This window comes from Crocodylus siamensis, chromosome 3, assembly GCF_052110815.1.
Source record: "Crocodylus siamensis isolate JL-2025a chromosome 3, ASM5211081v1, whole genome shotgun sequence".
Taxonomy (NCBI): Eukaryota; Metazoa; Chordata; order Crocodylia; family Crocodylidae; genus Crocodylus; species Crocodylus siamensis.
In genome coordinates this window covers 260,762,752-260,775,448 of record NC_143397.1, presented here as the reverse complement: position 1 = coordinate 260,775,448, position 12,697 = coordinate 260,762,752, and the positions used below count along the sequence as shown (strand labels likewise).

The window sequence follows — 12,697 nt, the reverse complement described above, 5'->3', positions numbered from 1 at the left end:
GCAAACAGACCCACCAGCCCCCCTTCTGACTGCCTTGTAGGGCTGCGGCTCTGCCACTACATTTCAGCCCAGCACCTGGTGCCTTGCAGAGCACCCCGTTAACCCGCCTTGCCTTCCCCAGCAGGTCCCTGGCAAGGCCCACAGGCGCCTTCTGCCAGGCAAACACCCCATCTGCACCATCCATGCTCGGTGGTCTGGTGCTGAGAGGAGTAGATGCCTCCCCACCAGTTGCTGGGGCAGCCACATGCCCAGGCTGGTCCCCATGGCGCAGGCAGGACCAGGCAAGCTGCCTGCAGAGAGCACGGGACAGTTCTCCTGGCACAGCTGGGCTCAGGCACCTGCCAGGCCTGGAGGCAGGGATGCTAGCACAGCTCCTCAGGACCCAAGGGATGGGATGCTCCTCTACAGCCTTTGCCCACTGTGCAGCATGGGCTCTAGCCCAGCAGCCAGGATCTGTCCAGGGGAGAGCTCTCCCTGCTGCTGAAGATGCCCACAGATGGGCACAGCCAGATCTGCCTCAGGCTGGAACAGAAACAACCCCTGCAGCACAGAACACAGCACCATGCAGCAGTGGGCATGACACAGCCAGGGGGGAGCTGGGACACCAGCAGTCTGGCCTGCTCCAAAACCAGCACGACCCACTCTAGCTCTTCTGCATCACAACTCTCCTGGAAAGCTGGAGGCCCCCAGCATCATCAGTACCACAAACCTGGTTGCTCACGGCACAAACATCAAGGGGTCCTGGCACCCACCACCCCAGAGACAGCATCAGGGCAAGCTGTGCCGGTTCAACACCCTCTCGAGGCCCTACCTTCACCGAGGGCTGTGTAGACATGGCTCCGTTTTTGATATCGTCCTCGTCCCAGGCTTCCTCTGTTTCCTCGGGCTCCGCACCATCACTGCAGCCACCCGGCTCCTCCTCCTCCTCTTTGGGGACCCCGTCACTGTTCAGCCCCTGCAGCAGAGCCACTACAGCTTCAGGCTTGGGGAGCTTAGTGATCTTGAAGTGCTTCTTGTAGTGTGGCGTGTCCTTGCGAATCAGCCGCTGCTTCTCTACTGGGAACGGCCGATCGTCATCCTCGTCATCGCTCCGCATCAGCGTGTCCTCAGCAAAGTGCACTGTGGGCTAGAGGGAGGTTCATGAGGTTCAATAAGGACAGGTGCAAAGTCCTGCACTTAGGACAGAACAATCCCATGCACCAATACTGGCTAGGGACTGACTGGCTGGGCAGCAGCTCTGCAGAAAAGGACCTGGGGGGACAGGGGACAAGAAGCTGAATAGGAACCGGCAGTGTGCCCTTGGTGTCAGGAAGGCTACCAGCATCCAGGGCTGAACTGGTAGGAGCGTTGCCAGCAGATTGAGGGCAGTGATTCTGCCCCTTTATTTGGCACTGCAGAGGCCACACCTGGAGGCCTGTGTCCAGTTTTGGGGCCCCCACTACAGAAAGGATGTGGACATGTTGGAGAGAGTCCAGTGGAGGGCAACAGAAATGGTTGTGGGACTGGGGGACAGGACAGGTGAGGAGAGGCTGAGGGAACTGGGCTGATTTAGTCTGGAGAAGAGAAGACCAAGGTGGGATTGATTAGCAGCCTTCACCTCCCTGCAGGGGGGCTGCAAAGAGGATGGAGCTGGACTGGTTTCTGTGGGGGCAGACAACAGGACAAGGAGCAATGGACTCACGCTGCAGCAAGGGAAATTTGGTTAGATATTAAGAACTCTCTCATGAGGAGGGTAGTAAAGCACTGGAACAGGCTCACCAGAGGTGGCACAGTCTCTGTCCTTCAGAGGTTTTGAAGGCCTGGCTAGAGAAAGCCTTGGCTGGGATGATCTAGTTGGGGCTGGTCCTGTTTGGAGCATGGGGTTAGACTGGATATGACCTTCTGAGGTCCCTTCCAACCCTCCTTGTCTATGAGGGCTCAAGTGCCAGCTGAGCCTTGTGGGGGGAAGGCCTGCCCTGCCTGGTCCTGACCCCTGAACTCATGACCCCACCTCCATGCACACATCTCATCCTTCACCTGGCCCTGGGCTGCTGCCGGCTCCTTTGCTCACCTGGCTCCATCCACCTCCCAGTGCCACCTGGGCTTCCTGCATCTCTCTGTTGCTCTGGGCATGAGCAAGAGCTCCCAGGATGCTGCAGTGAAGGGGGTGGGGGCTCCGTGACGCCAGCACAGCTCCTACCTCATTGTACTCCATTTCCAGGTCATCCTCCTGGTCGGCCTCCTCCTCCACCTCCTGCTCTGCCTCAGCCCTGGGAGCAGCGATCTGGTTTAGCTCTCGCATTTCTGGACCCTGCCTGCTGTGTGAGCCGTCTCCCTTGCCCCCCTCTTCCTCCCCCTTGAAGTCGGCAGAGGCAGTGCTGTTGGAAACGTGCGAGTCCTCGCTGTGGTTGGATGTGGCGCTCAGCCTCTTCTCCTGCAGCAGCAAGGTGGGGTTTTGAGAAACAGGCAGGGTATGGGGTCCCCAACCCAGCCCCTGCCCCTCCCAGCTATCCCCACAGGCATACAGGGCAGGCAGGACTCTTTCTGGGACTCAGTTGCGGGGTTTGACACTGTGTGACGTGCCCTACAGGGAGGCAGGGAGCATGTTGGGGAGCAGAGAGCCACAGCAGTCACCCTCTGTGGCAGGAAGCCACCTTTGTTTCTCCCCAAAATCTCTGTGCTGTGACAATGCGATTAGGATGGGCCCAGCAGAAGAGACGCACCTTTATCCTATCTCTTTAGGTAACCTGCACTGGCTACATTCCTGAGGGAGGGGAAACCTGCTCCCTCTGCCTATGTGACTGGTATCACCTACGTGGGTGAGGGGCTTCTACCTGGTGGGCTAGAGTCTGCCTGGCAACTAGTAATGTATTTCAAATTGGTTGGCTGACAGCCAACAGGTGCTGGCCTCCACTGGACCAGGGGAATGAGGTCACGGGGGCTATATAAGTTAAGACTGCCCAGGAGCGGGCAGCAGCCATGCGGGGGACTCAGACTCAGAGGAGCTTTACCATCTGAAACTGGCTCTCTCCCAAAGCTCATGAGCTAGGAATGGCCTGCCTCCAGAGGGGATCTCCAACAGCCTCTGGATGATGCATGTGAGTAAGCTACTCGAGATCTGGTTAGATATCTAGCTGGCAGTAACACAGATGCGTGATCAAAAGGCTACCTCAGCCAGACTGTTTTGCTCTATGGGATTTCTATGATATTGCTCTATCTTGTACCCTATTTTCACCCTACCCCTGTAATCAATACAGTTCTCCTTTGTGACCAGTGTAGGAGACTTGAGGGGTGGGTATAAATTATGCCTGAGAGGCCCCGTAGGTTTGCGGACTAAAAGGGACTTCCCTTTTTGGCCCCCAACTTGGGGAAGTGCCCCAAGTGCTTGTACTAGGTCGCGTACCCATAGGATACAGGGCTGAGAGAGTCCCCTCTCGGGGTGGTGGCAGCTTACATTACCCCAGGCTAGCGAGTGTGCTCCAGGAAGGGGGTCAGCAGGACGCGAGGTGCCCCAGGGAGGCGCTTGGAGCCTGGAAGGTGGTCGGGCGCAGGGAGGTGGGTGGCTCAACACAGGAGTCCCCCTACTGGCCCGCCACACCCTCCACAGGCGGCGAGCTGCATTGCCTGGGCAAGCTTTCTGCTAGGGGAAACAGGCACGGCTGGCCAGCGATTCAAAAGGTACCACCAGTGAGTGGAGAGCTGAGCCAGGGGAGCATCCCCATTCCCTGAAGCCACGGTCCTGTCCCCCTGCCCAGCACAGAAGATGTTGCTCTGTCCAGCCCAGCCCACATGACTCGGCCAGCTCCTCTGCCCTCCCCAGGTGGTGCCAGTCGTGACCCCACTCCCTTGTCCTACTGTGGCCGCTCCGGCAGTATCCCAGCATACAGGGCTCCCATGCCCTCTGAATAGTTGGTTTCTCTGGCCTCACCCAGGACCCTGCTTCGCCTGCCCAGGATAGCATAACCTCCCTGCCATGGTCAGGGAAAACACCCGCATTTCTTCTGCTGGCTCCAAATGCACTGCATGGTGCTGCATTCACTGCTGCAAAATCATGGGGCAGGGAGGCCTGTGGCCCTGCAGCCCCATGGCCCAGGCCCCTCTCCAAGCAGGATGCTCACCTCTGAGTTGGGAGAGTCCAGGTCCATGTCAGGCTTTGAGGCATATGCCTCGTTGCGCCGGACTTCGATCACCTTCTTCATGACCTTCAGTTCACTGGGGTGGGGAGTCGCTCGCCGCTGCAGGCCCTGCGGTGACAGGATACTCAGCGGAAGGCCCTAGGCCTCCCAGCCAAGCCTTCGGCACAGCAGCCCCCACAGGAGAACAACCCCAGCCATTCCCCACCCCATGCCTTCAGGAGGATTCCCCTAGTTCTGGCTCCAGGTCTGACAGCCTGGGCCAGAGGAGCTGCCCCACAAGAACACCCGGCCAGCCCATATTGCTCATTGCGGGCAATGTCCATAGGGGAAACCGGGGGGGGCAGGGAAGTTTCAAAGCAGCCACTGGTGTCCCAGAGCTACCTGCTCCATGAGGGCAGTAGCCAGTTGGGAACATATGCAAGGGCCCCCTTCATGCCCTGCAGCTGGTCTGCCTACTGAAGCCAGCACAAGGGCAGCCCTTCCACAACACGCGTGTGGCAACCAAGAGTCACAAGCAGCAACTGGGACTGAGCCACAGACAGGAGGAACGTCTGGAACAGCTCTTCTTCCTCTGACCATGAGGGCCCGGACTCCAGCTGATGGCTCTCTGCTGGACTGGGAAGAGTAGAAAACCTGTGGGGTGCTCTGGCAGCACACGGGGCCCACTACCTGCTGCAGCCTCTCCCAGTCCAAGAGCTCAGAGCAGGGCAACCTGTACTTCACTACACCTTTCTGACAAAGCCTCAGAGGTGTGCCTGGATACAGGCCTGTCACCTGCAGGCACACCTCCCAAGCGGGCCTGGGAGCTGGGAGCACTCCCAGCCCCTCCAGAGAGCACCAGTTCCACTCTAGCAGGGGTCTCAAAAGCTCACAGCTATGTCTCCTTGGGAAGCTGGTAAGCCTGGGACATGCCCAACCTTCCCCTTACCCTCTTCTCTGCTCCGGCCTCATCATCATCATCAGCTTTGGGCTCATCCAGGAACTGGATCACGCTGACTCGGTTCAGGTTCGTGTCCATCCAGCTGTCATCCACGCTGTTCTGAAGGAGATTCTCTGCAGAGGGAGGCAGATGACCACAAAGGCCTAAGATGTGGTCATCAGCTGAACACTGCAATGACGAGTGCAGACTCGGGACCTAGCATATGCCTGAATTACAACTTAAGAGCTCAAGCCTGGTTTTTTGCCAGTAGCCTAGGAGAACAGAATAAAGTCTGCTGGTCGAGGCTACTAGCACTGGGCCAGGGCAGGTGAAAAATCCCTGTGCTTTGGAAAATGCTAATTGCAGTTAGTGCTAACAGCTGTAACACTTTGATGTTTTATCTTCCAATGAGAGCAGCTGAACGGCTAAAAGAGACTTGGGGGTCATGACTGACCACAAGATGAACATAAGCCACACCAATGCAATGTTGCAGCTGGTAAAGCAAAGAAAACTCTGGCTTGCATCCATAGATGCTTCTCAAGCAAATCCCAGGATGTCAGTCTCCCACTGTACTTGGCCTTGGTGAAGCTGCAGCTGGAGTACTGCATCCAATTCTGGGCTCCTCAATTCAAGAAGGATGTCGAGAAGCTTGAGAGAGTGCAGAGAAGAGCCATGCGCACGATCAGAGGGCAGGAGAATAGGCCTTATGATGAGAAGCTGAGAGCCATGGGACTCTTCAGCCTGGAAAAGCACAGGCTCGGGGGGACCTGGTGGCTGCCTATAAGTACATCAGGGGTGCTCATCAGGATCTGGGGGAACGTTTGTTCACCAGAGCGCCCCAAGGGATGACAAGGTCAAATGGTCAAACTCCTGCAAGACTGTTTTTGGCTGGACACAAGAAAAAGCTTCTTTACTGTCCGAGCCCCCAAGGCCTGGAATAGACTCCCCCCATAAGTGGTGCAGGCACCTACTCTGGACTCATTCAATAATTAATGTGAACAAGTATAGTCAATATAATTTTACAATAGATATTTATGGGTTAAATTTCTTAGATAATATGTAAAAACACAAAGCAGCCTTGTCTAGGAAATTATAAATAAGGCAAAGAGAAGGAGATCGTCCCCTGTAGAAGTGTAACTTTCAGAGGAACATAAATCCCAGCTAATTGACACCAGCCAAGCCCACAAGAGAACTGCTTGAGTTCAGCTCCAAAAGCTGATTTCAGTGAAACAAAGACATTTAAATAAAGCCAATCAGTAAACAAGTATTAGAATATTAGAAAAAGCCATCTGTAAACACAGGGTTTCATAGTTTCATAGTTAGTAGGGTCGGAAGGGACCTGAGCAGATCGTCAAGTCCAACCCCCTGCCATGGCAGGAAAGACTACTGGTGAAGGGAAAAGGAGGGGGAACTCCACAAGGTCAAGAAGACCTGCTGCTAGTCTGTGCGCCACCTCCTGCCAGCTAGTGAGGACCCGTGTTATGCTGTATTATTGGTGGGAGAGCTAGATGGGCACTGGAGTGAGCAGAGCTAGAAGGGACCTCATAAAGGTCATCTAGTCCACACCCTGCTCAAGGCAGAATCATCCCTGCCTAAATCACCCAAGTCAATATGACCAGGTCACAAACTTTTTAGATGCAAGAGCTGAGGTGGGTGTCATATACTTGGATGTTAAAAAAGCCTTTGATACGGTGTCACATCCCATTCTCATAAAAAAACTAAGCAGCTGTGACTTAGATGATTTCACGGTCAGGTGGGTGGCGAATTGGCTAATGGGATGCACAAAGAGAGTGGTGGTGGATGGGTTGGTATTGACCTGGAAAGATGTGGGCAGTGGGGTCCCCCAAGGCTTGGTCCTTGGACCAGTGCTGTTCGATATCAGTGACTTGGACAAGGGTATGGAGAGCACTTTGTTCAAATACACGGGTGACACCAAATTATGGGGCAAAGTAAATACATTAGCGGGCAGGGAGTGGATTCAGGTGGATTCGGACGGGCTGGAGAAGTGGGCAGAACAAAACAGGATGCAGTTCAACAAAGATAAGTACAAAGTACTGCACCTAGGGAGAAGGAATCATCAACACATTTACAGACTGGGAGATCTTCTAAGCAGCACAGCAGAGGAAAGGATCTCAGAGTCATAGTTGACTCCGAGATGAACATGAGTCAATAATGTGACGAAGTGATCAACAGAGCTACTAACCACACTCTATCATGCATTAGCAGGTGCATCATGAACAGGTCTAAGGAGATAATACTTCCCCTTTATGTGGCATTGGTCAGACTGCGGTTGGAGTACCGCGTCCAGTTTTGGGCGCTGTACTTCAAGAGGGATATAGATAACCTCGAGAGGAGGGTCACTTGTATGGTTAAGGGCCTGCAGGTAAGACCCTACGAGGAGAGACTGAGGGACTTGGATCTCTTCAGCCTCTGTAAGAGAAAGCTAAGAGGCGATTTTGTGGCTGCCTATAAATTTATTGGGGTGAGGAGGAGGACAGCAAGAGATGGAAGATACTCTGTTTACCAAGGTGCCCCTTGGAGTAACTAGAAACAACGGCCACAAACTGACATTAGACTAGACATTAGGAAGAACTTCACGGTAAGGGTTGCCAGAATCTGGAACGGGCTCCAGGGGAGGTGGTGCTCTCTCCTACCCTGGGGGTCTTTAAGAGAAGACTGGACAAACACTTGGCTGGGGTCATCTGACCCCAGTGCTCTTTCCAGCCTGGGGCAGGGGGTCAGACTCGATGATCTACTGAGGTCCCTTCTGACCCCCAAAATCTATGAAATCTAGGTCTGCCCAACTTGCTCTTCAAAGTTTCCATGGATGGAGATGCCACCACTTCCCTGGGCAGCCTGTTTCAATGCCTGACCACTCAGGGTCTGGAAGTTCCTCCTGATCTCCAGCTTAAATATCCCCTTCTGCAGCTTGAGTCTGTTGCTCCTAGTCCTGTCCCCTACAGCCACAGAGAAAAGCCCATCTCCACCTTCTCTGTAATCATCCTTCAGGCATGTGAAGACTGTTATCAAATCCCCCCTCAGTCTTCTCTCCTCCAAGCTAAATAACCCTAATTATGTCAGCCTTTCCTCAAATGTCTTGTCTCCCAGGTCCCTGATCATTTCTGTTGCCCTAAACTGGACTCTTTCCAAACTGCCCATGTCCTTCAAGAAGTGCAGGGCTTGAAACTGGACACAGGACTCCAGGTGAAGACTCACCACTGCTGAATATGTGGAAGAATCATTCCCTTAATAGTAAGTGACACTCACTAATACAACCCAGGAGGCTGTTGGCTTTTTTTGCAACAAGAGCACACTATTGGCTCATATTTATCTCATAGTCCCAAGTCCTTCTCTGGAGCACTGAAGCCTAGCAAGTCACTCCCCAGTCTGTATTTGTGCATGAGGTTATTCTGTCCAAAGTGGAGGACTTTGCATGTGTCCAATGAGATTAGATTCAACAAGATTTTGGACCATTTCTCCAGTATGTCCAGGCCACTCTGGATCCTGGCCCTGCTCTCTGGACTTCCTGCAATTCCACCCAATCTGGTGTCATCCACAAATTGGTTAAGCATGCGTTTAATCACATCATCCAAATCATTAATGAAGATGTTGAACAACACCAAACCCAGGACAGACCCCTGTGAAACCCCACCTGATGCATCTGCCCAGCTACACATTGAGCATGATGATCCAATTAGTTATGCATCTACTTACAGTACTTTCATCTAGTCTGTATATAGCTTGTTAAGGATAATCCTTAAGGGAACTGTAGCTGTAGCTTAACTCTGAGTTAAACAAAAAAGGGGTCCTGGTCATAGGTGGGCAGTAGCCCTACCTCTCATGAGGCCAAACAGTAATGACCCTTTTGGTAATACTCGAGTGGTAGCTGCCTCCTGGGTGTGACAGAAACTTCACACCAACAAGCATGCTTCAGTCACAGCCAATAAGAGACAGGGGTACTTGAGGGCTTGGACCCCAAGGGGATGGGTCCCGCCTCCTGCTTCTGATGGCCTGACAAGGTCCTTTAACATAAGGTCACCTCAATCCCTATAGGTCAAATAGAAGGGAAGGGAACAGCCTACGATGATAGGCTGAGAGACATGGGACTCTTTAGCCTGGAAAAGCGCAGGCTCAGGGGTGATCTGATGGCCACCTATAAGTTTATCAGGGGTGACCACCAGGATCTGGGGGAACGTCTGTTCACCAGAGCGCCCCAAGGGATGACGAGGTCGAACGGTCACAAACTCCTGCAAGACCGTTTCAGGCTGGACATAAGGAAGAATTTCTTTACTGTCCGAGCCCCCAAGGTCTGGAACAGTCTGCCAGCGGAGGTGGTTCAAGCACCTACATTGAACACCTTCAAGAGCAAATTGGATGCTCATCTTGCTGGGATCCTATGACCCCAGCTGACTTCCTGCCCTTTGGGCAGGGGGCTGGACTCGATCTCCCGAGGTCCCTTCCAGCCCTGATGTCTATGAAATCTATGAACAGCAGCTGTGATGTCTGGAGAGCACTGAATCAGAAGATGAATGGCAGGCAGTGCTGAGACAGGCAGGAGAGCTGAAGAGGAGGTTTCATAGAATCGGAGAAGTAGGGTTGGAAGGGACCTTGTAGATCTTCAAACCCGACCACCCGCCTGGGAGGGAGAAAAAGACTGGACTCAAATGAGTCCAGCCAGGTAGTCATCAAGCCTCTTCTTAAAGATCCCCAGGGTAGGAGCCAGCACCACTTCCCTAGGAAGTTGGTTCCAGCTCCTAGCCGCCCTAACTGTGAAGTAGTTCTTGCGGATGTCTAATCTAAATCTACTCCCTAATAATTTGTGTCCATTGTTCCTTGTCATGCCAGGGGGTGCTAGGGGAAACAGTGTCTCCCCTAAACCCTTCTGGTCCCCCCTAGTGAGTTTATAGACAGTCACCAGGTCCCCCCTCAGCCTTCTCTTGTGAAGGATGAACAGGTTTAGGTCCTGCAGTCTTTCAATGTAGGGTCTGCCCTGTAGTCCCCGGATCATGCGGGTGGCCCTCATCTGGACCCTTTCAAAGTTGTCTACATCCCTCCTGAAATGGGTGCACAGAACTGGACACAGTACTCCAGCTGTGGCCTGACCAGCGCTGCACAGAGGGGGAGGATCACCTCCCTGGGTCTACTTGAGATGCACCTGTGGATGCACAACAAGGTCCGGTTAGCCCTGCCAACCCTGACCTCGCATTGTCGGCCCATGTTCATCAAGGAGTTGGTAATGACTCCAAGATCCCTTTCTGCCTCCGTGCTCTCAAGAAGGGAGTTTCCCATTTTATAAGTGTGCTGCTGGTTTCTACTGCCTAAGTGCAGCACCCTGCACTTGTCAGTATTGAAACGCATCCTGTTTATGTCAGCCCACTCCTGTAACCTATCCAGGTCTTGTTGCAGTCATTCCTTCCCTACTAGCGTGCTCACCTCACCCCACATTTTGGTATCATCAGCGAATTTAAACAGGTTGCATTTCACCCTGTCGTCCAAATCACTGATGAAGAAATTGAACAGCGCAGGCTCAAGGACCAAGCCCTGGGGGACTCCACTGCCCACTTCCCCCCAGGTCGAATATGACCCATCCACCACCACCCTCTTGAGTACAACCCTTCAGCCAATCTGCAATCCATCTGACTGTGTAGGCATCAATGCCACAGTCCGCCTACTTTTTTAATGAGGATGGGGTGGGAGACAGTGTTCAAAGGCCTTGCTGAAGTCTAGAAAGACTACGTCCATGGCAACACCTGCATCCATTGCCTTTGTGACCTGATCATAAAAGGCAATCAGGTTGGTCTGACAAGACCTGCCCCTAATGAAACCGTGCTGGTTGCCCTTGAGCATCATCCCTGAAGTCGGGATATAGTTCCCACCCTCTGAGTTGGGGCATTCCCGGGTCACAGGTCATCATAACCAGGCCCAGAGCTCGGGAGATGCACCTGGATCAGAACTGCCATGGCACTGAGGTAAGGGGGCAGCCATGGGATCAAGGGATCATGCCCTAGAAACCAAGAGGGGCCCCGCTTCCACCCCCCAGAGAAGGCACAGTGCTGCAGGGTGCCCTCACAAACCAGCCTCTTACCTAGGCTGGGAGATGGCTGCTGGGGAAGCAGGTAGCAGGTGAGAACCTTCTCCCCCGTCTTTTCGTCATCCTCGGTCTGGAACTTCAGCATGGGCTGGGACTGGTTCTCTGCCAACCACAAGGCCTTCAGGTTGAGGTTGGTCAGGGCAAAGGGCAAGTGCTGCAGCCTGGAGAAACAACACAGTCGGTCAGACTCCAGCGGCTGAAAGGGAATCTCCCCTGGACGCCTCCCTCCCCGCTGTGTGGTCTGAGCCTGGCAGCACCCTGGGAGGCAAAAGGTAACAGCTGACTGTGTGCTGAGCTGGGTAGAAAAGGGTTTCCACTCTACCCAGAGAGACTGAGCCAGGCAGGGCGCTCCGCCACCCAGAGCCAGAGAGACCCCAGCAAGCCTGCAGAGGCGCCATGGCCTGTGCTTCACCCTTTGTGTGCTAGAGCCTCAGTGAGACAGTCAGGCTACACAGAAACCCACACAGCAACTCTGTGGATGCCATGTACAGGAAGCAAGGGAGATCCTGGAATTGGCACTGGCCGGAGAGACCCGGAAGGGACAGCTCAGCATCCTGGCCCCTGTGCCCAGATAGCTGGAGCCAAGCAGCTGCTGGGTCACTGTCAGGGACAACCCAGACCACAGGGTAGGAAGTGGACACGTCAAGATTCCTACAACAGGGCAGAGCATCCCCATTTGCAAGGCACCAACAGGCAGCCCCAGACCCTGGTCTATACGAGCTGTGTGCAAGGAGATGCAGCAGGGAGCTAGCCTGAAGCCCTATAGCCAGGGAGCCAGGACCCTGGAGAGACGGGCACAGGAGCTTTCCCCCCAGCCAACATCTAAGGGGCTGGATGAAGTCCTGAAGAACAGGCTGGGAGATGGACATGGCATTGGGCCATGGGCAGGGCTGGCTTGACCCTCATCACAAGGGTCTCAGGCACCGAACACAAAGCCACTGGCATCAACGCTGAGCCAAAGAGCTCAGCACCGCAGCATAGCCATAGTCTGGCTCCTGGTTCTGGCAGGATGGATGAGGACACACAACAGAAGTAGTGTGGAGAAGCCTGACCACCCAGCCATGGCCTACTCTTGAGCAATTTGGTGCTGCAATCCCTCCTGAATCCCTGTGCACCACCCCTTGCATGGTGGACGTGGCCCGGGCCTGTGGCCCAGCCCCACCTCCACTCCCATCCCACCAGCACTCACCTGTTCCCTGCCACGTCCAGGACATGCAGCTCGGTGGTGCTGGCAAGCTCAGGCGGCAGGAGCACCAAGCGGTTGTCCCGCAAGGATAGCACATTCAGGCTGGCACAGCCCCCAATCTCGGCCGGAAGCGCGGTGAGCCGGTTCCGATCCGCATTCAAGTTGGTTAGCTTGGTCAGCTTCCCCAGGGACTTGGGCAAGGCCTGGGAGGGTGACAGACAGCATGGAGGAAGCCCTGAGGCCAGCAGCTATGCTATGAAACTTGCACCCAGCAGCAAGGGGAAGGGGGGCTGGCCCGGATGCTGCGTTACACAGGGCGGTGGGGGAAGAAGGCACACTGACAGCCTGCAGGGGAACAGCAAAACCCACCCCAGCCAAGGGCACAG

The 12,697-nt window shown here is 54.4% G+C and overlaps 1 protein-coding gene across 16 annotated transcripts in view; it reads right to left on the bottom strand.

The window, feature by feature from the left end:
* The window catches only part of SCRIB (scribble planar cell polarity protein), a 133,818-nt gene that overhangs the window by 85,322 nt on the left and 35,799 nt on the right, over window positions 1–12,697 (bottom strand). For all 16 annotated transcript variants that reach the window (XM_090040970.1, XM_090040961.1, XM_090040964.1 and 13 more), the window contains exons 10-15: window positions 12,315–12,514; window positions 11,120–11,286; window positions 5,044–5,168; window positions 4,098–4,223; window positions 2,180–2,413; window positions 812–1,126 (exon numbers count right to left, since the gene is read on the bottom strand). In XM_090040970.1, the coding sequence (XP_089897096.1) occupies window positions 812–1,126; window positions 2,180–2,413; window positions 4,098–4,223; window positions 5,044–5,168; window positions 11,120–11,286; window positions 12,315–12,514 (1,167 nt within the window). The remainder of the gene's footprint in view (window positions 1–811; window positions 1,127–2,179; window positions 2,414–4,097; window positions 4,224–5,043; window positions 5,169–11,119; window positions 11,287–12,314; window positions 12,515–12,697) is intronic.